We start from the raw sequence: 22213 nt of genomic DNA, 5'->3' as shown, positions 1-22213 counted from the left end.
ATGTGTGTGTGTGTGTGTGTGTGTGTGTGTGTGTGTGTGTGTGTGTGTGTGTGTGTGTGTGTGTGTGTGTGTGTGTGTGTGTGTGTGTGTGTGTGTGTGAAGAGGAAAACAAAGTAATCTTTATTTTCCTTATTATTTTTCATTGGTACTCACAACAATGTGAATAACAAAATCTGCAAAAATATTTAGCAAACAGCTGTTGTTATGAACAAGTCTGACCATATGAATATACGTCAGCATTATTATGCACGATTGGAATGACGTTTTTCTTTAAAGATGACACATGGAAATATCAGTGATAATAGTCATATCCATCCATTATGTATGCAGTTTATCCTTTGAGGGTCCTGCACTTACATTGGGCGAGAAGCTGGGTGAACCCTGGACTGGTCGCCAATCCATCACAGAGGAGTCATACAGAGACAAACCGTTCACACCTCCATTTAACCTAACCTGAATGTCTTTGGGCTGTGGGAGGAAGCTTGAGAAAACCCACATATTCACAGAGAGGCCATGCAAACTCCAGATGACCCAGAGTCTACTTTCGCTGTGACTTACTGCTGCATGGCGTAATGTAAGTCAGGCCGAAAAGGTCAGGAAGTCCTCCTTGAGGCCATTTAATACAAAGTGTTTAAGATGCTCCTGCTAACCAGCTGAAGGAGAGGCCATGTTTCTGTGGAAGTGGTGGTGGAGTTGTGGCTCAGGGAGCGTCAGAGGTCGCACACGGTTTCCATCATCTCATTCGGGCAGCACTGTGGACATGGGAAGCTCATCCAACTGTAACTGAGGCTTCGTATTTGGTTTACCATCTTTCTAGTTCAGCATGTTGTCCAGATTGAGCCAGATCAAGACACAAGATCTAAGAATTAGATGATTAGATTAGATGTTAGATGCAGCGTCATCAGACATGAAATGTCACAGATGGGGACTTGCTTGCTCTTACTCAGACTATGGAAATTATGTAAACAGTGCTAGATGGCAGTGTCCAAATCTGGGTTATTTTGGCGTAATTTCTGGATATTGAGAGGAAGTGGCAACTTGTCGTTCATCTTTCTGTATTTCATAATGTCTTTAAACAGTCTTTAACTGTCACACAGTCAATCCTGTGGTTACAAAGTTATCCATTTAAGACCATATTAAGGTTTAGTGGATTAAAGCTGGTAACATTGTTTGGTTTCATGACCTTTATGATTTTTTCATATGAAAGCAAGATATTTGGATCAAGAGGTAGTTGTTTAAATGCTGATGCTTCACTGGTTTTGAGTTGGGAGGATGTACAGTGCAGTGACATTTAAAATTACTTACTGAAATCTAAAACAATGGGTTCCCAAATAGACAGGAACCCATAGACAGAAACCCTGAGGGGGGGCAGGGACAAAACCCAGTTCTGCTTTACTTTGTATTTCTCTTTAAGGTATGTCACACACTTCTCTATAACACACACAGAGGTCAGCTTCTATTCAAAAGCAGGCCACTTTTGCAGGAATTAGTATAATATATTAGTATTTAATATATATTTAACTGGAGTTTTCTGACTGCCTGGTGAAGATTTGATTGTCGCTCATCAGAAATGGTAAGAAAATGACTATTTTGCCTTTTAAACACTTGGCGCCTGCATGACTGAAACTAGATACCATCACTTTCTGTTCCCGTCTTTGATTCGGCTTCAAGCAGAATGTGTGTATCACCCTCACCCAGCGGCAAACACAGATGATTAATAACTTCACAACACAGGACCAGATAGAGGCAGAAACACCAGACACATCATGTGGATGTGAATTATGCAAATGACTTGGTGATGAAATAAAATGGTTCTGTGCCATATTTCTTGAAATCAGGTTCAGATTCTGTCCTGAATGATAAAAAACTTTTTCAAGTTAGTCAAGATTAGTTTAGTGTTTTATGATCAGGCTGTGATTCTTAGTGACTTACAGGAATACAACTATTTTGCGCGTTGCACGTTTTTAGTGAATTTGTTTCATCAAGGGCATAAAACAATTCAGAGTTTCACGCTTACATGTCCTTGTTTTTAAGCTTGACGATACAGATTAAATCATGTTTATATTTCTCCACGACTTTTTTTCATGTGGCCGCTCAACCCATTCAGGGCACTGACACACTTATATATCGATACATTTACATGTGTGTGCGCCCAGGCCCTCGATACAACATCTGGTATTGAAGATGAAATGTGAATGAACCTGAAATTATTCCGTCAATCATCACTGTCTTGTTTTGTAAAAGCAAACAGTTAAATCACGACAGGATCATTTCTCTGCCTTGTTTCTTCTTGTTGTATTTTTGCTAAGGAGTAAACACAGAGTTCACTGACACAGATATCATCCTTCTCGGGCTCATTTCGCAAAAATGAAACCTTCTCCTCCTGAGTGAGGAAACCAGGGTTGTTATAAAACACTGGTGGACTGGATACCTCCTCCAGAGAGGGTGGCATCGGAGCGGTTACTATGGAAACAAGGACTGATTCACGGGTCGGGGTCTTAAGAAGCTCAGGAACATGTGATTGCTACAAAGGCAGTGATTGATAAGTGTCCAAGCTCAACCCTCGCTGTGTTGGTGGACAGCAGGAGTGTTTCTCTCCGACCCTGGAAGTTCTGTTTGCTGTTGGAACAACATGAAGGCAATCTGTGATTTTTAATTAAAAGAAAGAGAAACAGTCATCCGCACCCCCACTCGGAGACAGCAGAGAAAATTGATTGCTCACCCTTGTTTGAAGGCTTTGTGAAACATGCAGATGATGCTGCGCCTCACGATTGCAGATAAACATCGACATAAACCAGTTGAACTTCTGCAGCATCCCTGTGTCATTTACAGCGAATGTGACATGATCAAGATTAACAGTCACTCAGGCACAAAAGCAGGTTATTCTGTCCAATGTTCCGCATATTGTCCAGTCATATGTCGTATGACCACACTGTCACTAAGAGCAAGAAGGTTCCTTGTTCAAATCCCTTTCTGTGCAGAGTTTGAGGTTTTCTCCCATTGTCCCAAAATGTGCACATTGGGTTTTGGTTGATTGGGGTCAGACCTGTCCAAGGTGAACCCCGCCTCTCGCTCAATGTCAGCTGGGATTGGCTCCAGCCCCGTGCGAACCTTAAAGGATAAGCAGTATAGATAATGGATTGATAGATGAAGGGGTTATACACTTTCTCCTCCAGACTTATATTCCATGCACTGCAGTATAGGTTTTATGGGGTCAATATCACAGGGATTAAACGTTTAAAGATTTTGTGAGTTTCTTTTAGTCTGCCAACTTTCCTAAACTCAGATGTTAGCTCAAGGACGACCTGTGTGGCTTCCGTGAAAAGAATTAAATGAAAGTCTAATAAATGATCTCTTTTTCATCTTCTATTGAGATTTGAAATGTTGTGTGACAGTGACCTTGACATTTTTTTTTTAAGTTAGGGCTTCAGGTAAATTATGATAGTTTACCTACATATTTCATACCTTTTTTAGAACTTTACACTGCTGTTACAGACTAAAAGCAGAAAATAGACATGTAATGTAATGTTGCAAAGTCCGGTACATGTCCTTTTTCTCTCTTCTTAAGGAGCAGATATAATTCAATACAAAGAACCTTTAAGATAAACTGATTAAATCTTCATCCACTGCCACTTCCTGGTAACAGAGAGCAGCCTTGCGTGTCAGCGAATGTCTTTTATGATAGAAGTGCATGTTTAAACCTTGGCACACATGATCTCCTTACACCATCAAAACTGCTGATAAATATCAACTGATTGTGCACAGCTTAGAAAAATTGCTGCGTTCTCTCACTGTGATGAAACAGACAGTGTGAGAGCCGGGGAGGAAGGAAAACAAACAGTTCTTGTGACTTCCTCACTTGCCTCTATAGCCTTTTTTTTACGGTATGTGTGTGTGTGTGTGAAAGGCTTTCCTGGTAGCAGCGCTGCACAACTGCACCTGCTCTTCGAGGCTGCAAACGCGAGCCAGCAGATGCGTTTTAAAAAAAGAAAAGAAGCTATAGACAGGAAGAAGCCTCTCGTAGCTTTTTGAAGCAACAAAAGGTTCCAGCTCAAGCGGGCGGGCGTCAGTTCGGTCAGGGACAGGGCATCAGGGACAGATGATGACAGGAACTGGTTGATCTGAGCCTGACACACAATCCACTTTACTGGTAAGTTAGATTGAAAACTTGAACTGCGACTTAAAAAAAAAAAAGGGGAAGCGCAAAACTTCTCAATCCAAATCTCTTTTCAAAGGCTCTTTTCATTGACTCAGTGAAAAATGAAAACCAGTCTTAACAACTGCTCTAAGACCTCATGCTGATAGTTTTCGATAATGTCTGTGTGTTATTACACCATAACATCATTGAACTACTACACTGTGTTTGTGTGAGTGTGGCTGAGAGATAGTTTACGCTTATTTCTCTCGTCTGTTGGCACACTGTCAGTAAGCCAGGAAGGCCCCCCCCCCCTGTGTTAACACTGTCCATTGTGAGCATGTGCAGGGTGGACGCGGGCAGCTTTAAGTCTGGAACTATTTTGGGAAACTTTGGAGCGGAAAGTGTGTAACGGAAAGAATAATAAATGAAATAAAACAGAGGTAAAAGCCATTACTCAACAACAAAACACATGGTGGACCGGCTCGCTGCTTTACTGCTTTAATTTACAAAGCCAGTGTTTTTGTACTCACTGACAAGCTGCTATTTGGCCGAATATAAAGCTGTAAATAAAGATAACAGCGGTTTGGGAGAGTGATATGAAAGACTGACACGTTTCATATCTCTTTTTTCTTCTTCTATACAGGTGGGCAGGGGACGAAACCAAAAGGGAAGCTGCGGGCACTGAAGGGTGCAGGCGAACGGATGCCATGTTACAGGGGCTGATACACAAAGAGCCTCTTCTGCACAGAGGACAGAGAGTTTGGCTTCAGTGATGATCTCTACATCCTCACGCCACAGGAAGGAGCACCCCGCATCCGGATTCACAGCAAAACACACATCTGCACAACTGGACGGAACCTTGCAACGAGAAACAGCCGAGAATTGCCTTCAGTCGTTTACATTCACGCTCATTGTGACTTCAAAGTGCGGCACCTCACGCAGGCGTCTATGAGAGCCCCAGCAGGTCGGGACGTTTCAGCCATCTGAAGTACTGTGAATGAGGACTGGTTGTTTCACTCAGAGGGGTTTTCATCTTCGTTAACACTAGCACCATAGAGACCAGGACAGGAACCTAACTGGGAGAGCAGAAGGCTCTGGGGCCGAATTGGAGGGACGGTCTGGTTTCCCTGGCACCATGCAGTCAGATGACCTCTTCATCCGCAAGTTTCGCCGTCAGAATGTCCGGCCGCCGATCGCCTCCGTCAGTTTTGACCCCAAACGGGACGAGGGTGTAGTGGAGTGGCCGCCCAGGAGGGACGGCGACGGGGTGGACGGCGACAGCCTCACTCCGAGCCGCGTGGGCCTGACTCTGAGGGCGGTGGGCCGGGGCCACATCATGCAGAGAAGTAACAGCGATGTAACCCTGGGGGACCTGGACTCCTCTGGGAAAGCGGGGGGGAAAGCAACACGGGCGGTGGGCGAGAAGGTGGGTGTGGGGGCTCAGGGCGACTCAGGGATGCTCATACATCGGGAATACGGCAGCCTGTCCTCACTGGAGAGACAGATTCAAATCCAGGAGTTGAGCACCGATGACCAGGGGCCCCTGAGTCCAAATGCCCTGAGATTCAAAGACCCTTTCCTGCTCTTGGGCCTGCAGGGCAACCCTCCGGAGCCCGATGGCTTCTTTCGGGGTCTGTCTGTTTTGACAGGGGACTCCCCCAAACCTGCCAAGCCACCAAAGCCTGAGGGTCTGGGTAAGAAGTCCAAACCCGGGCCCCTGCAGATCCCTCAGCCCGGCCCTTATGACAACCTCGGGGGCGGGGCCTGGGTGAGGAACTTTGCCCACTATGACGTCCAGAGCATCTTGTTCGACCTCACCGAGGCGGCCACCAACAGAGACAGCATCGGGCGGAAAAAGAACATCACCTCAGGGGCTTCGGCCGCCTCCCAGCTGCGGCCCCTCTCCCAGGCCACGCCCTCCTCACCGGCACAGGGCGCGGGAGGCAACGGGGGGATTGCAGAAGACCCCGAGCAGTCGCTGCTGGACGAAGGGGACGGCAACGACAACGAGCTGCTGCTCAGCTGCCCCCACTTCCGCAACGAGACGGGGGGAGAGGAGCAGGTGGGCCTGGGTCGATCCCAGGACCGGCGGGGACTCTGGTTGAGCTTGCGGACCCCCAACGATGCCGTGTCCGTTCTGGAGGAGCCCAGAGAGAGTCACATCCAGCAGCAGGGCAAGAGCAACTACTTCATCGGCCATGCAGATCTGGGAGCCCATTACTATCGCAAATATTTCTACATGAAAGGTACGTGTCGATTCTGCTGATTCTGTTAATTAAGGGAATAATATTCTAGGCTCAAAAAGAGTAGAAGTTTAATTTGGTCCTATTCAATCATTGATAAAATAACACTTTTTAACACTTTTTTAATCTTTATCAAGGTATAAATAATTTTTTAGGTCAGTTTATATCTTTCATCAGCTAGTTCTCAGTTTAAAATCTGGTCAAATCATCCAAACTCCTTGGAGGGTCCAATACATTTCACACAGTCCCATATCGTATTTCTTTTTTACCCCAACACTGTCCCAGTTGCTGCACTTCCATTATCAATCTTCACACTTGTATTTATGTGACTCCACTTTCACCACAGAACACCAGAATTTCTTCGGCATGGACGACCGCCTCGGCCCGGTGGCCATCAGCTTCCGTCGAGAGGAGAAGGAAGGATCCAGTGGAGCTCAGTACAATTACAGGATCATCTTTCGCACCACGGAGGTACTACTTTTTGCCTTTTCTCGCCTCAGGAGCTCCCTTCAGGTTCAGTGTGTGTGAAAATGGATTTTTGACGGGTTGTGATGAATGTGAATTCCTCAGATGAAGACGCTGCGAGGTTCCATCCTGGAGGAGTCTGTGCCGTCTGCTGCTCGTCACACGACCCCCAGGGGCCTGTCTCCCAAGAGGCTGCTGGAGTTCATCATGCCTGAGCTGAACCTGCACTGCCTCCGCTTGGCCTCAAACTCGCCCAAGGTCAGGGACACGCTGCTGAAGCTGGACGAACAGGGGGTGAGTAAGGACACGTCTGGGGATGCTGGAGACTTTCTGCATGCAGAGACATCTTATAGTGTTTTTTTATTTGAATGTCACACCTTAGAGTCCAGAGTAAAGCATCCAAAGCAAGTACAGTTTTTTTTTTAAGTCCACATCTCTCATCCACTGTCCTCTGTGATCGATCACTGTTCTTCAGTGAGAAAGTGATGTCATTAGATCTGTGTATTCTTACGTTCTGGGCTCTATAGTTTCCTCCTGTTCACTCAGCCTGTAGGACTACAGCTAATGATTTTGTCTGATGTTACCTACCGATGTCAAATAGGTCATGTAGTGTAAAAAAAAGCTTAGGTGCAGTAATCTGGAGCTTCAGCAACTCTACAACCTCTGGTCTAAAGGAAGTATTGATGCTTTGTTTTTTTCTATGATGTTAAATAATTTTGTAACTACAACAGGATGATTTTTTTTTTTTAACAATGTTTTTTTATTAATTTCCAATAAGAACCTACAAAACACATTGACACATAACACACAAGTTGCACAATGAAATGCAGGTGAACTTCAGTACATACACATACATACAAAAAAAAATTAAAAATAAAGATAAACATGCACACAAACATACATACCTACGTAAAATAATAACAATAATAAATAAAATAAGATAAAAATGTCACACTCGATATCCCTACAGATAGATATAATCTACCGTTGCCTGAGAAAGTCCATTAAGGGTGCCCACACCTCTTCAAATTCCTGTGATTCACCCCTGATTACATAGGTTAGCTTTTCTAATGTAACATACATTGCCATCTCTCTCATCCAAGATTGTGTAGACGATACTTCAGTCTCTCTCCAAGATAAAGCAACCATCCTCCTGGCCTGCAGGAGGCCAAAGTTGACCAGAGTCTTAAACTTAGAGTTGACAGAAAAGCAATCTGGGTATATCCCTAAAATACAAAGTTTTGCTACGCAGGGTATCTGAATACCTGTGATTTTACCTAGAGTTTGAACATGAAATTGGAATCTAATGAGAAAATCTAACTATTGCAGGAATAAAGTCGTAATCTAACAGACATTTTTTTTATAAAAGTGCAAGAAATAAAAAAACATTCTTAAACAACAAAGCAGCAAAGTGAACCCTTGCTTCCAAGAGTTCCACTCCAACTGGATCCCAAACTTTGATTACCATGTCTTTAAATATGAAACCAACGATTACCTCACACTCGACCGATACCAAACATGTCTTCATCCACAAAAAAGACAACTTCCTCCAAGTCTGTGTGGTCTTGGGAACAGACAGTTTCTTACGCAATCTTTTCAAAGTCCTGATACTTGCTGATAAGCCAAAAGATGAAGTATTTTGTTATTTTTGAAACCTAAAGATTAACTTTACAAGATGTTCCACATTTCTCAATTTTAACACAGTCTTCAGGCTGATCTACTGACATCTTTTCCTCTAAAATGACATGCAGCCTCTAATTATTACTTTATCTCTTGAAATTGCAACTTAATTTTTTTAAATAAAGCCTTTTTTTTTTGGTGAAATTACGACTTAATCTTCAAAGGCTGTGGCCCTTACACTCAGTTGTAGTTTTCTTCTGCCTTATTGGGCGTAATAAACTTTTTAGGGTTTTATTCACACAGCTTCATTTTATTTTATTATAATACCAATTATTCTGATATGGTAATAATGAGTTTGTCCATTGCCATCCCTTTTAACGTGAAGTTGTTTCTCAGAGAAAACATAAAGTGCTGCCTCATTCACATGAATAGAGGCTTTATTTTGATGATTGTATTACTGAAGCTGCTGAGCACTTAAACTCACCAACAGCCAGAAACAAGCGGAAGCTTTGAGTTGAACTAGTTTAGAGAAGCAATGAACAAGATAGATAAAATAAAGTGTCTCTCTATTTGAGGCATTGAGCCGCCTGAAATCCTGATTTAAAAGCTCAAGGCCGTTGATAGGGTCAGTAATATAATGTGTGCTGAGCAGCCGGGTGTCATTTCACCACATGAATGAGCCTTTTGAGCTGCAACATAAGCTATCGAATGATGAGCATTCCTCAATATATGTAAAGTCTTGGTAGTTGGAATGAAAAGAAGGAGAAGATGTTATAAATATGCATATTTGACTCATCTCTGTCTCTGGTTGCAGCTGAACTTCCAGAGAAAGGTCGGGGTGATGTACTGTCGGGCTGGCCAGAGCTCAGAGGAAGACATGTACAACAACGAGAGCTCCGGCCCGGCGTTTGAGGAGTTCCTGGATCTGCTCGGGGAGCGGGTGCGGCTGAAGAGCTGGGAGAAATACCGAGCGCAGCTGGACATAAAGAGTGAGCTTGAAAACACGGCGCCACGCCTCCGCTCTATTGGCCGCATCTCACCTTGTCGCAGGGCCATTATCCGAAGGGCATCAGTGCGCAACCGAAAGCCTAAGATAACTCCTATCTGGCCACATGTAATCTGAGTAATGCCTGCAAATAAGCACAGCGACTGCTGATTATCTCCATGCTGCTTTCCCCTCACTGAGCTGCAGCGGACGGCAGACGAGGCAGATTTCACCCGGACGGTGACACCTTGTTTTCATCCGCAGATGTTGACTGATTTCCCTTAATCTCTCCCTCTTTGTCTCTTTGCGTTTGTGCGTCTTGTGCAGCGGACTCAACTGGAACACACTCCCTCTACACGCGCTACCAGGACTACGAGATTATGTTCCATGTGTCCACTATGTTGCCCTACACAGCCAACAACACACAACAGGTAAATAAACCTCTGATGGAACGGAAGCATAAGGGTTCCTCGTCCTGAGCTATGTGTTTCTCAAAAACCAAGTTCTGCTCTTGGGAGGCCACTGTTCTCAGATGCTTCACCTCTGTTCTTGAAATCTGCAGCAGTGTGGGTTCAAGCTTCATTGACGCTCTTTGTTCACAGTGTCATGCTTTAGTAAAAGCTTTAGGAAAAACCTCTGTGCTCTGCAACAAGCATGACATAAAAATCCTGCCCCCCAGTGTTCTCTCCCACCATGAAGGGATTCACTGTGCAGCCTCCCTCTTCAGCTGACTGTCACTTCTCCATGTGCCCTCTATCCAAAGACCTGCCATTGTGTTGCAGCGTAAAAGTTTATATCAAACTAAATTTAGGGACTTGACAGTTTTCATCTAATGATATAATCATTCTAATTTTAGATTTAGATAGTTTTCTTTTATTCATTTGATACAAGTGGCATTTTTTCAAGTTATAATATGTTTCTCAATGTATCGTAATGATCTTGAAGTTACAATATTAACTTTAATTAATTTAATTGAACCATATTTGTTTTACAAGTTCACTTTTATTTTTCAATTATCAGCTTTGAGATTGTATGTTTTATTTGGACATTTCCATTTGTGTTGGCACTGGCTACTTCTTACTGTATTCCTCCTCTCAGGGTCTATATAAGAATATACATTCAATCATTAAATGTTTATGCTCACACTACCTACAATTAACTAATGTAACAATATCAACATTGTATCCAACAATTATATTACATAGAAAACAGACAAATACAAAGCATTTGTCTGTATATATACAAATTATTCTATACAATATAGAATACTTTAAATGGTGTGAATGGTGAAACAATAATCACAATGATAATTTATATCATATTAATGATAACAATCTTGAACATCCACAAAAAATATTTTGCCGGTCTTTTTTCAAGAATAACACAATTCTGCCATTAAAATTTATTTTGTCGATTATTGAGTCTTGCAAGCTGTTCCAGTGAGTTAAGGCTCGTTCTCCTCTTAGTTTTATTTTACTGTGACTTTGGCCTTACTGTTGAGTAAATTCTGTGTCTTGGTTTTGTCTCGTCAGTTGCTGAGGAAGCGACACATCGGAAACGACATTGTGACGATCGTGTTCCAGGAGCCGGGTGCTCTGCCCTTCACTCCAAAGTCCATCCGCTCCCATTTCCAACACGTCTTCATCATTGTTCAGGTTCACGAGCCCTGCACGGAGAACACCTACTACAGGTAGGATTCTGCAAAATGCCATTATTGATACACAGGCCTATCAATCAAATACATTTTTAGCTCCCATTTTATTGATCTTACAAGGTAATGAATTCATCGCAAGTTTATGTGTCTTCATAGGCGGTGGTGAAGTAAAATAAGTTATGGAAAGATCTCCACAAGGAAAGATTACAAAAAATAGTTAACAGTAGATGTACTTACCATATCATCAACATCTATCTTCATATGAGAAGCACCTCGGGGGGGAAACAACAGCAGCAGATTCATTGTAAATGTTTGTTATTTAGGAGACATTATCCAGCACAAAGAAGACGTAGATGGACTGTTTCCAGAGAACCTTTCTCTTACTCTGTCATTCCTCTTTTCCTCTTCTCCTTCTCAGGGTGGCTGTGACACGCTCGAAAGACATCCCATTATTTGGCCCGATGTTCCCCCGGGGCGCCCGATTCCCTCGCTCGGCTGCCTTCAGAGACTTCCTCCTGGCAAAGGCAGTGAACGCTGAAAACGGCGCCGAGAAATCCGAGAAGTTCCGCTCCATGGCCACGCGCACGCGGCAGGAATACCTGAAGGACCTGGCGGAAAACTACGTGACCACGACACCCATCGACTCCTCCAACAAGTTCCCCCTGCTCTCCCTGGGCGGCAAGCGCAAGGACAAGCTGAAGGGAGCCAAAGGTGCCGAGCTGCACAGTGCCGGGGCGCTGGTGTGGGCCGTGATGGTCTACAGCCGAGATGAGGGCGAGGTGGGAGAGCTCAAGCTGCCCTGTCTGCTGGGGGTGTCGGCTGAATCGGTGGTGCTCATCGAGAGGTGCACACGCAAGGTGGTGTTCAACTGCTCCTGCAGAGATGTAATTGGCTGGAAAGCCGTGACAGAGACTAAGGAGGGGGGGCCGTGCTTGGATATATTCTATGAGCGTGGGGAGTCCGTGTCCATCAGTGTGATGGAGAGCCAGGTGGAGGACATACGTGAGGTGGTGCAGAGGCTAGAGGTGGGTGATTGTGTCCTGATGGGAAATTATACAGTGAGATGTTTATTGTGTTTCTGAATCATCTGTACTTTTCTGCACCTCTGCAGCTGGTGACGAGGGGCTGCGAGGCGCTGGAGGTCACCCCTCTGCGAGACGGGGTCGGTCAGCCGGGCTTCCTGATGAACGAGGAGGGCTTCGTGACGGAGCTGCAGCGGTTCTGCTACGCGGAGAGCGGAGGCCTGCAGCTGTGGGCTCGAGTGGTGCGGCTGTGCGGACACTCGCTGGTTCACCTGAGCCCCGAGGAGAGGACGAGGCTGCTGCGCACGGCGCACAAGATCCACATCACTGTCATCCCGCCGGACGAGAACGGCAAGCCTCGCAGGTGGGTGAGGCATCAGATAGGAGGGGGGGGGGGGGGAGGGTGAACGCTAACAAGGGCACGCATGGGTCAACAGAAACAGGGTGAGAGGGGCCTCGTGGGAATAGAGCTGTGGAAAGTGAAGAGTGGTCCCAGTGAGGGGTGGCGCAGAGGTTGACAACAATTAAATGGGACAAATCAGTTGAGAAAAACAACAGAGGTGCCACTCAGGGGTCAGAGGTCATTGTGCTGGTGATGGCAGTCGGCAGTCAGTGTCAAATCAGCTGGCTAACAACCAATCAATCCCTCTAACGACCTTTAATCACACTGGCACAGGCTCTCCCACGCTCTCCTTTCAGCTGTCACTATGGGTGGGAATTGGCAAAAATGTGACGATTCAATAGTTTTGCGATATTTGGGCCACGATTCAATATTATTGCGATTCTTAACATATTGCGATACAGCAAGTATTGCTATTCAATTCTGCGATATATTGCGATTCATGTCCCCAATATTATTCAAAGGCATTACAAACAATTAGGAAAATAAGACTGCTCAACTCACTTCAAATGTCACATTTAATTCTGTGAACAACATTGTCTTCTACACATTACCTGAAGTGCAAAAACTAAGAAAGGGTAGTGCAAAATCTTTTGTCCTTGAACATTCAGGACACAGGACATTTGTAATTATTTTCTGAATCGGAGACCTCTCACATGAACACTGAGCTCCCAGCACATAACTTACAATTATTTAAATACAATACAGTAACATAAAGCAGACATAATAGAGCATAAACCTAAACCTGACATAAACATAAACCTGACAATAATCATATAAATGAGAGTAACCTAGAGCTTCAATCAAATTGAGAAAAATTAACAAATGTGTACTACTAGAGTCCAGTCGGCTGCAAGTTCATGTCCCAAAATGTTAAATTCATTTGGGAATATTGGCATTTTTGTTCAGAAAAAGGAGTTGGTCAACATGCTCAGATGTTAAAGTGCTCCTCTGGGCCATTACTATATCTCCTGCAGTGGAGAACATCATTTCCGCATACACACTAGGTATCTTTTAAACTCTGAAACTCTCCTCGTCATACTTTGCCAGCCAAGGGCTGTTACATATATAATTGTAAATAAAGTATTAAAATGATACTTTACTCGAAACTGTGCTACAGTATCGATGTAATCGCATGCGCAAAATATTGCGATACTGAACAGAATCGATTTTTTCCCCCACCACTGGCTGTCACACAGATGGAATGTTAAAATAATGTAAATAAAACCAATATTGAACTGAACTCAGTTAAAAGAAGAAACATTTGAAAGCAGGCAGCAGAAGTATCCTCAGAGAACCTCAGGTTTATTTATATTTTTCGGGCCTGAAATGCTTATTCTGTGACAACAAAGACGGCATCATTGTGAATTCAAAGCAGTAGAATAAAAGCTTCGACGTTTTATCTTTCTTTTTTGACTTCTCAAATAATGTGCGACCGCGAAATGAGGAGCTGGACAGAGAAAACAGAGGTGTGACAGTTTTTTTTTTTTCTCACTGAGTCTGTTGTTGTTTTTCTGTCGTGCAGAAGTTTCTCTGAGTTGTACCAGAAAGCCATCAAGGATGCGGAGTGCAAGCCTGGCGAGGATCAGTCGGGAGAGGCGTGGGTGCTGGACGAGAGGGAAGACGAGGAGGAGGAGGAGGAGGAGGAGGAGGAGGAGGAGGATGAGGAGGAGGAGGAGAAGAAGGAGGTGGAGGAGAAGAAGGAGGTGGAGGAGGAGGCGAGGGAGGACGACCTCAAGGCGGCAGGGGTCAACGAGACAGACGCAATGGAGGTGCAGGTGGACGCCGAGGAGGCGGAGGAGGCCAAAGAGGTCATAGAGATGCTGTGTGATGAAGGGCAGAGCGAGAGGAATCGCGCCTCCTTCCTCACGCCGCCCGGCTTGCCCTTGTTACGGGCCACGTCGCTGCAGGACCAGCCGGCCAATCAGAGCCAGGAGGGCGTCGCCTCGCAGCTCCCGCGCAGCTTCTCTTTGGAGAGGCAGCCGTCCTTCAGGGACACCTGTGATGGGTGAGTGTTAGAGCGGAACAGAACCTGTCATGTGAGAGCTACAAGGTGCTTTAGAGAACAAGAGGGTTTCACGCTATAACAAACAGGAAATTTGCTTTGCTAAATGCAACAACCGATCTAGACTCAACTGAGTCGACTATGACCTCATCCAACATGGCTGAAATCCCCCAACTGAAGCTGATTCATCCCAATCAAATCTCAGAGTCACTGCGTAATTTCCGAGTCACAGAGAAAGGACTCTGTCACTAGACTGTCTCCTGAATGCAGTGGTATTTAAATTATGATTCATAATAAACTTTCATTTTAGTAATGATTTTACTTTTTTAAATGTACTCGAATTGAGAATAGATCTTTTTATTAGATAGATAGATAGATAGATAGATAGATAGATAGATAGATAGATAGATAGATAGATAGATAGATAGATAGATAGATAGATAGATAGATAGATAGATAGATAGATAGATAGATAGATAGATAGATAGATAGATAGATAGATAGATAGATAGATAGATAGATAGATAGATAGATAGATAGATAGATAGATAGATAGATAGATAGATAGATAGATAGATAGATAGATAGATAGATAGATAGATAGATAGATAGATAGATAGATAGATAGATAGATAGATAGATAGATAGATAGATAGATAGATAGATAGATAGATAGATAGATAGATAGATAGATAGATAGATAGATTACTTTATTCATCCCCAAAGGGAAATTAAGTCGTCATAGCAGCCGGTATATTTGAATACAATAAAATACAATAGAATAAAATAAAATTATTGAGGTAGAAAGAATAAAAAACAGAAACACAAGATAAATAGGTAGATAAGATTTATTCTTAAAGATAAAAAAAAAGAATAATAAATGGATTCCATTTATTTACACAGAGCTTTTCTAGTTTTAGCGCTTACACAAAGTGTGACATTCCAAGTCACATTTACACATTCATTCATAGAGTGCTTCTATATGCAGCACTTTTACTCTCATACACCATCCATACACTTCAGTATCTTGCCCAAGGACGATTCAGAATGCAGAATTGAGGCGACCGGGGTCGAACCACTGACCTTCTGGTTTTTAGTAGACAATCCTCTCTAACTCCTGCTCACAGGAAAGCACATTTGTTTCCCTTTGTTTCCATAATATCTGCACTGGGGGACATAAAATATCACTATTCTCTAATTGTTCTATGGTCACGATAGTGTAATAAACCTGTTTAAAAACAGCACCACTTATACATTATGAACCTGCCTGTGAAATATTTCCAACACACTGATCGGTTTCACTCCAACAAGTCACATCAGCTTGAAGAGAACATTGTGCATAAATGGAATATTCATGAGGATAATATCAAACTTTGCTGCTCACTTAAATGAATTTGACTTTTCATCAGAGTAGAACTGAGTCATTTGACTGAGCTGCATCAGATATGATATTTTTGAAAGATCATTTTCTCAGTGCAGGATAACAAATGTCAATCGAGCCGGAATCTGGAGTTTACTTTTTCTAGGTGCTCCTGTGTCTGTTTTGACCTCTGGATAGGATTAAAATATAAATCTCAATCTCACAAGCTATCAGCCACAGATTTACTTTGTGTTTTACCATAACTCTCCCTTTCCTCCTCGGCGGACAGGCACGTGTACGAGAACGAGGAGCTCAAGCCTGAATGCCACATCTACGAAAACCTCGGCGAGCTGAGAGACAACACGCCCGATCTGATCCTGGCCGTCAAGTCCAAAGTTCCCCTGGAGGACGAACAGGTGACAGACTAAGACGACATGACATCTGAGCGATTTCTAACCCCCCCCAACACTCGCTGACAGTGTCGTTTCCCCTTTATCTCTGTCTCCATCTTGTCTTCAGTTCATGGCGGCTGAGTTTGGCGACGACAGGGCATCGGCGAGCGACTCCTCTCTCTCCTCCTCCCGGTTGTCGTGTGTAGACCGAGCCGAACGGAATTCACGAGCCCTGAGTCTTCATAACTCCATCACCAAGAGTGAGTACTTCCCTCTGCCTATAGATTATTGAATGACCATCACGTTGTATTTGGGCAGTGCTGATTTTCACGTTCTCCCTGTGACTGTGTGGGGATTTTCCAAGTACTCCATCTTCCTGCTACAGTCCAGGATCAGTAATAACTCTACATATTTATTGTGTGGTATTCTTTAACAAGAGGAATATAAGCAGCATGAGTTGAGAAATAAACTATGAATCTGATCCTGGGTTCAGAACAAAGCTCCGTATTGCTTGAATGATGACAAAATGGAACAAACACGCACGCTTCAGCCTCAGATTACTTTTCTCCCTAATTTCCTCCTGCTTTAAATCCCTCTCCTCATTGTCCTCCCTCCTCTCCCCACTGCACCCCCCCCCCCCTTTGTCCCTCCTCTTTCATCCCCTCTGCCCCCTCTTCCGCTAATCTAATATCACCCCTGCTCCGCTGCCACCCCCTGCCAGGGCTGGGATAAAAGGGGGACAGATGGGTAGTGGTGTGGGGGGGTGGGGGGGATTTTAGGCAGCCCCAAATCAAGGAACCCCTCTTCCGCCATCTGCTCTGCCTCTGCAGAGACTATGAGACTCATCATTTAACAGCCATAAGAGCACCCTCATCATCACACACTCATCCTCTCTTCAGATCCTTTTAGATTTGTGTGGGGGGGGGGACGCTGAGGCCTCTGATTGTTTCACATTACGTTCTTTCACAGGAGGCCAGCAGGTTATTTTTATAACTGAATAATACGATTCAAGGACTTAATAGATCTTAAAAAGGAACAATTTTAGATTCTTGAATATGTTATTTTTTATGTTTTTATTAAGTTTGCACCTGATAATTTACCAAAGCATACTGATACTAAGCTCAATTTCTTATAATGTGACTTTTATCTTAATTTTTTTAAATTTGGTTCCTGCTGTAAATTTCATGTTAACTACTGTCAAACATCTTACAACCTTAGTAAACTGCTTCCATAGAAACCTACAAGTGCATTACATATAAATCGTTACATTTCCTCCTTGTCCCTGAATTCTCATTTTAATACAGCAGCACCCCCAAGTGGTGACTCTTTGTTACTGAAGAACCAAAGTGAATCTGTGCTCTGTCACTGACTAAAATGCCACTGTTCTCCTGAATGAACGCAGCTACATTTGACTCCTTCCCTCCACTGAGTTATGATCCATAAACCACGGCCTCTTTCTCTCAGTTCTCTCAGAGACGACAGATTCAACGGAGGAGGAGTGGCAGTCCATTGCTAACCTGGCCACGGCCTGCCGCGGCATCCTGGAGGCTTTGTCACGAGACGGTGAGGAGCTCCATGCTGTTTATATATAGATTGTAACATAATACAATTATTGATTTGTATATGGTCAACACAGTCACAACATCAAGAGAAACCTGGATTTGATTGATGGATACCTTGTGTTTATCTCATCCTGAAGTCTGTTTCAAAATCTAAAATTTCTAGTTAGAACGATTCGAACATTTGCGGCAACGTTATTGTCAGAGGCTCTTACCTGATTCAACAGGAAATGAAAACACGAACATGAAAATAATGGTTTTCCCAGTTTGGGATGAATAAGAAAGACAAGTGTGAGTCAGGCCTTAGTAAAGTTGAGTTGAATTTTTTTTGTTTAGTTAATAGAGGTCATGCCCAACACAGTACAAACATACACACAGTCTCCATGTTATAAAACAGTTACAAAGGTCAATGTTCAAATGTCTTATTTGTTTTGAGACATATTTTCAGTGTTATTCTTAAAGTACTGAAGTTCCCCTGGTATGGGTGGAAATCGTGGATTATCAATCAACAACAGTGACTGACCTCCCGAAAGCTCTCATGGCTGCAGCCCGATTCTAAAATTATCCTAAAATCAGAGAGAAAGTGAACATCCCCCATCTTTTGAGTGTTTTATCCTCTTCTGTTTTAAGTGGCAATAATGAATATAACATTCTTGTTAAAATCACAGACCGCAAAGCCGGAGACCCGACAGAAGCAGGAGATGACCAGACTGATGGCAAGCGGAGAGACTCCAAGGAGAGGTGAGTTGCTCCACATGTACAGTCAGGGTGAGACAGATCAATGTCTCTGTCGTTAGTCTCTCTGTTTTCTTTACCTGAATCCCTGCACATGTTTCTCAGCTCGATCGGTCCTCTTCTCCTTTATTCTCTCTCTTTTTCTTATTCAGACTTTATTGGCTTCATCCAACTGTTTGAGTCAATTCTCTCCCCTACAGAGAGAGCTCTGATTCAGAAGCTCACGCACGCACACGGATGCACTTACGTGTCTGACTCACCCTCCTTGTCATCTTTCTGTAGAACTCCCACCCTAATCCATTCTATTCTTCTTTTAATCTTTTCCCAGCCACTTCTTTTCCTCTCTCATGCTGTTTCTGAACACGTTAAGTCCACAGTAGTTTTATCCTAAAGCATGATGAAGCAGATGCTTAAAAAGAACATAGAACAGTACACTGCACCATTTTCTCACCCTGACCTTGCAAATTACATTAACTTTTACCAAGTGTTGCCCAAAATCTTAACATTTCGTTTTTTTATTTGAAATTTTTCAGTTAATACTAATTGAGTAAAATATGTAAAGGCAAAATAAAAGCAAACAGAGGGAAACTAACAGCATCTTTCAGGGAAATTCTGTCGTCAAATCTCTTTAAATGAGATAACAAAAAGCACATCATCGAATTTAAAAATACACCACTTGGCCCAAATCATTTAACAACAACGCTGTGTTCTTTCCTTTAAAAGCATTATTATCATGATTCTCACATCACCAGGAGAGGGTCGGCGCTTTGCTCTGGAGGGTCTAATCATGATGTGGAACTGCAATCAGACGAAATGCATCATGGGAGGACTAGACTCAGAATAGGTCTGATTGGTGGCTGTAGCAGTAATTGTAAATGGATCTCGGCGTATTACAAGTTGCGTTAGAGGCAGTGGGGGCCATGAGGGCGTGGGAGCGACTCTGATGCCGATCAGGCAAATCAAAAAGTTCACTCTGTATTAGATAAAAGTTAGATTTGATTACTTATATAATCTTTCTATAAAATACAGCGGGTACCAGTGAAGACATCCGTCTGTCAAACAAAACCTTGTCGACGCCTCGGTTTCTATTTATACATTTTCCAATTACAAACTTCAAAGTTCTGCGATTGCCTCTGACTAAGTGTCACTGCGTCTCTTTGTTGCAGTGACTCTCCAGGCCTCCTGGAGGAGAAGGTGTCCCAGCTGGAGGCCATGCTGAAGAAGCTGCAGGATGACCTGCAAAAGGTGCTTTGACTTTCATGACTGTTTTTCTCTCTAACTTTATATTTCCAGCTGCACGGGAATATTCAGCAGGTAGGAACCATGATTTAAATGGATCAGCTCCTGTAACTGGAGTGAGAGTAAGAGGATTTGGAGTTTCTGATCAGCCCTTTTTTTTTTACTTGTACAAATCGTCTCATTCATACAACTATTTTCAACACATCTGATACACTCTAGAGATACACACAAACAACAAACACTCATACTAAAGTTATTTTTATAATAACAAGCTATTATATTTCCGCATAAACTAAACCTAAATCTTAATATTGGTGTAAAACAATACTGGACGTGACAAAGTCCACTGAACCACAGCTCATGGTCTTCTTCAGTGGATGAAGCTGCTCAATCAATGATAGACAAATGGAAATTGTATTTCTTTCAATACTCTGTATGTCTCTGTAAGTATTTTTCAACCTAATCACATGTATACTTTTCTATATTCAAGTCCTTTGATTAGACCTATTTTCATTTTTGATGAATCTAATGTATCTTTGTCAAATCAATAATTTAGTCTATAAAGACAGATTCATGAGCTTAGTAACAATTCTGATACCTTTCTGTTAAATTATGATATTTGCTTATTCTGTTTTCCTCTTCAATGTGCTGATTTGCTGCTTTTCTCTGTCAAATATAATTATAAACTGAATATCATTAGTTAATAGAACATATAAAGACATCCACTTCTAAGACTTTGCTTAGAAATTTGTATTCCCTATTCCTTAGTTGCATCCCTGTAACAATTGTAAGTGTTAAGTTACCACTATACGAGTATTCTGGCCATGTTGAAGAAAACATTTCCTGGGATTTTGAGAATAAGGTAATAATATTACCAGAATAAAGAAAAAAATATTCGAGTCCGAATCAAAAGACTTGATGCATATAATACCTGAAATACCTAAAAGTGGTGCTAATGTGCCAAAATATTAAGTCTTATGTTATTTGTGAGACTTATACTAAAGGAAATTACATGTGTCTTCTCGTAAAAATAGGACTTTATTCTCAGAATCTCAGAATTTCTTCTTCCCAACACTGATTTTATTGAATGCTGTAAACAGTGAAAATATCATATAAATGATCCTTTCAGTGATTTATTTGCTCTTTCTGTGCTCTTTAGATTGTAAGTTTCTTCTTCCTCACTGCAGTGTGATGTGCCTCTCGACACTTGTTTGTGTTGTTTTATTTCAAGCTCTGTGTTTATGTGTGCCCACTAGTTGCCTTAACGCCACCCGCTGTACCTGTCGCTCCCCTCCCGTTCCTGCCACAGCGATCTGAGCGACGGCTTTTGTTTTGTTGTGTGCCGATGTCTTTCAGGAGAAGGAGGACAAGGCGGTGCTGCAGGCCGAGGTGCAGAGCCTCAGGCAGAACAATCAGCGGCTGCAGGAGGAGTCGCAGAGCACGGTGGCCCGCCTCATCAAAGTCACCGAGCTGCTGTGCAACGTCAACAAGCCCTGCTAGCTCGGCCGCCGCCGCCGCCGCGCACAAACGCATGAGCTGATCAGCAGACAGATGCAAATCGAACAATGTCCCTGTGCGCTCAGTGCACTTGATTTGTTCATGCATATCTGCAAAGGCAAACACACACCGATCCTCTCCAGTCTGTGTATTGGCACAGTCTCTGTCCTGAAACCTGCCTGTTGGTGAGGGAGTATGCAAATCAACAGACAAAAGACATTTTTAAGATCCCATGACCCTCATAGACTGACCAATCAGCAGCTCTCACGCTGCTGGGTTGGCGTTCAATGCTGGAGTGCTTCTCTTGGTGTGTATAAGACAGTGTGTGTGTCTGTGCATATGAATGTGTGTGTGTGCGTATGAATGTGTGTGTGTGTCCGTCTTTACGTGCATCTCTTACTGTACTTTGCTTCAAATACTTGACAAGCTGGGCTGAATAGCACTTGCATAAAAAGTGGCAATTAAGACTGACTGAGAGACACTGTATAGCATGTTTAGTGGTGTCTTATCTGAAATTACCAAAAGGGAACATATATATTTGTATATATACATATATATATATATATATGTATGTATGTATGTATATATATATATATTTATATATATATCACCAATAATGTATGTGAACAGTAGTATTGCTCTCCTCTCTCTGCCAGACGTGTAGTTGCAGTGTGGTTCTGCCTGGCGCTGCCTGTGTGGAAAGCCTCGTATAGAAACTCAAAAAGAGAAATAAAAGGGAGCATGACCGCGGCAAGGCTGTAGGCAGCCGTTTACTCCAAAAGATGTAATGATGCTAACTGATGTTAGGTCAGTTTCGTAAGGAAGCCACCACTCCTGCCCTCTCCACTTCTCAGTAGTACTGTATTAAAGAGTTTTTAATGCCAGACACATAAAAAACA

General features: G+C 43.0%; 1 protein-coding gene across 1 annotated transcript; it reads left to right on the top strand.

Annotated features, from left to right (window-relative positions):
* The first annotated feature begins 5594 nt into the window (after positions 1-5594).
* zmp:0000001168 (signal-induced proliferation-associated 1-like protein 1) lies at positions 5595-21835 on the top strand. Its single transcript, XM_061085318.1, has 16 exons — positions 5595-6384; positions 6728-6852; positions 6952-7140; positions 9281-9455; positions 9779-9882; positions 10984-11141; positions 11524-12130; positions 12217-12491; positions 14053-14164; positions 14246-14535; positions 16182-16308; positions 16412-16544; positions 17749-17847; positions 18512-18584; positions 19745-19823; positions 21174-21835. The coding sequence occupies exons 1-16, from the start codon at positions 5595-5597 to the stop codon at positions 21315-21317; spliced, it is 3480 nt and encodes a 1159-aa protein (XP_060941301.1). The 3' UTR covers positions 21318-21835.
* Positions 21836-22213: the final 378 nt, after the last annotated feature.

The sequence above is a fragment of the Limanda limanda genome, chromosome 14 (genome assembly GCF_963576545.1).
Source record: "Limanda limanda chromosome 14, fLimLim1.1, whole genome shotgun sequence".
Classification (NCBI taxonomy): domain Eukaryota; kingdom Metazoa; phylum Chordata; class Actinopteri; order Pleuronectiformes; family Pleuronectidae; genus Limanda; species Limanda limanda.
This window is presented reverse-complemented; position numbering and strand designations above follow the sequence as displayed.

Bases quoted from the DNA above. Each gene is read 5' to 3' on its own strand.
- zmp:0000001168 (XM_061085318.1), top strand. From the start codon at position 5,595: ATGCTCATACATCGGGAATACGGCAGCCTGTCCTCACTGGAGAGACAG. The intron at 14,536-16,181 runs GTGAGTGTTAGA...CTCGGCGGACAG, and splicing joins TTCAGGGACACCTGTGATGG to GCACGTGTACGAGAACGAGG. The intron at 17,848-18,511 runs GTGAGGAGCTCC...TTAAAATCACAG, and splicing joins GGAGGCTTTGTCACGAGACG to ACCGCAAAGCCGGAGACCCG.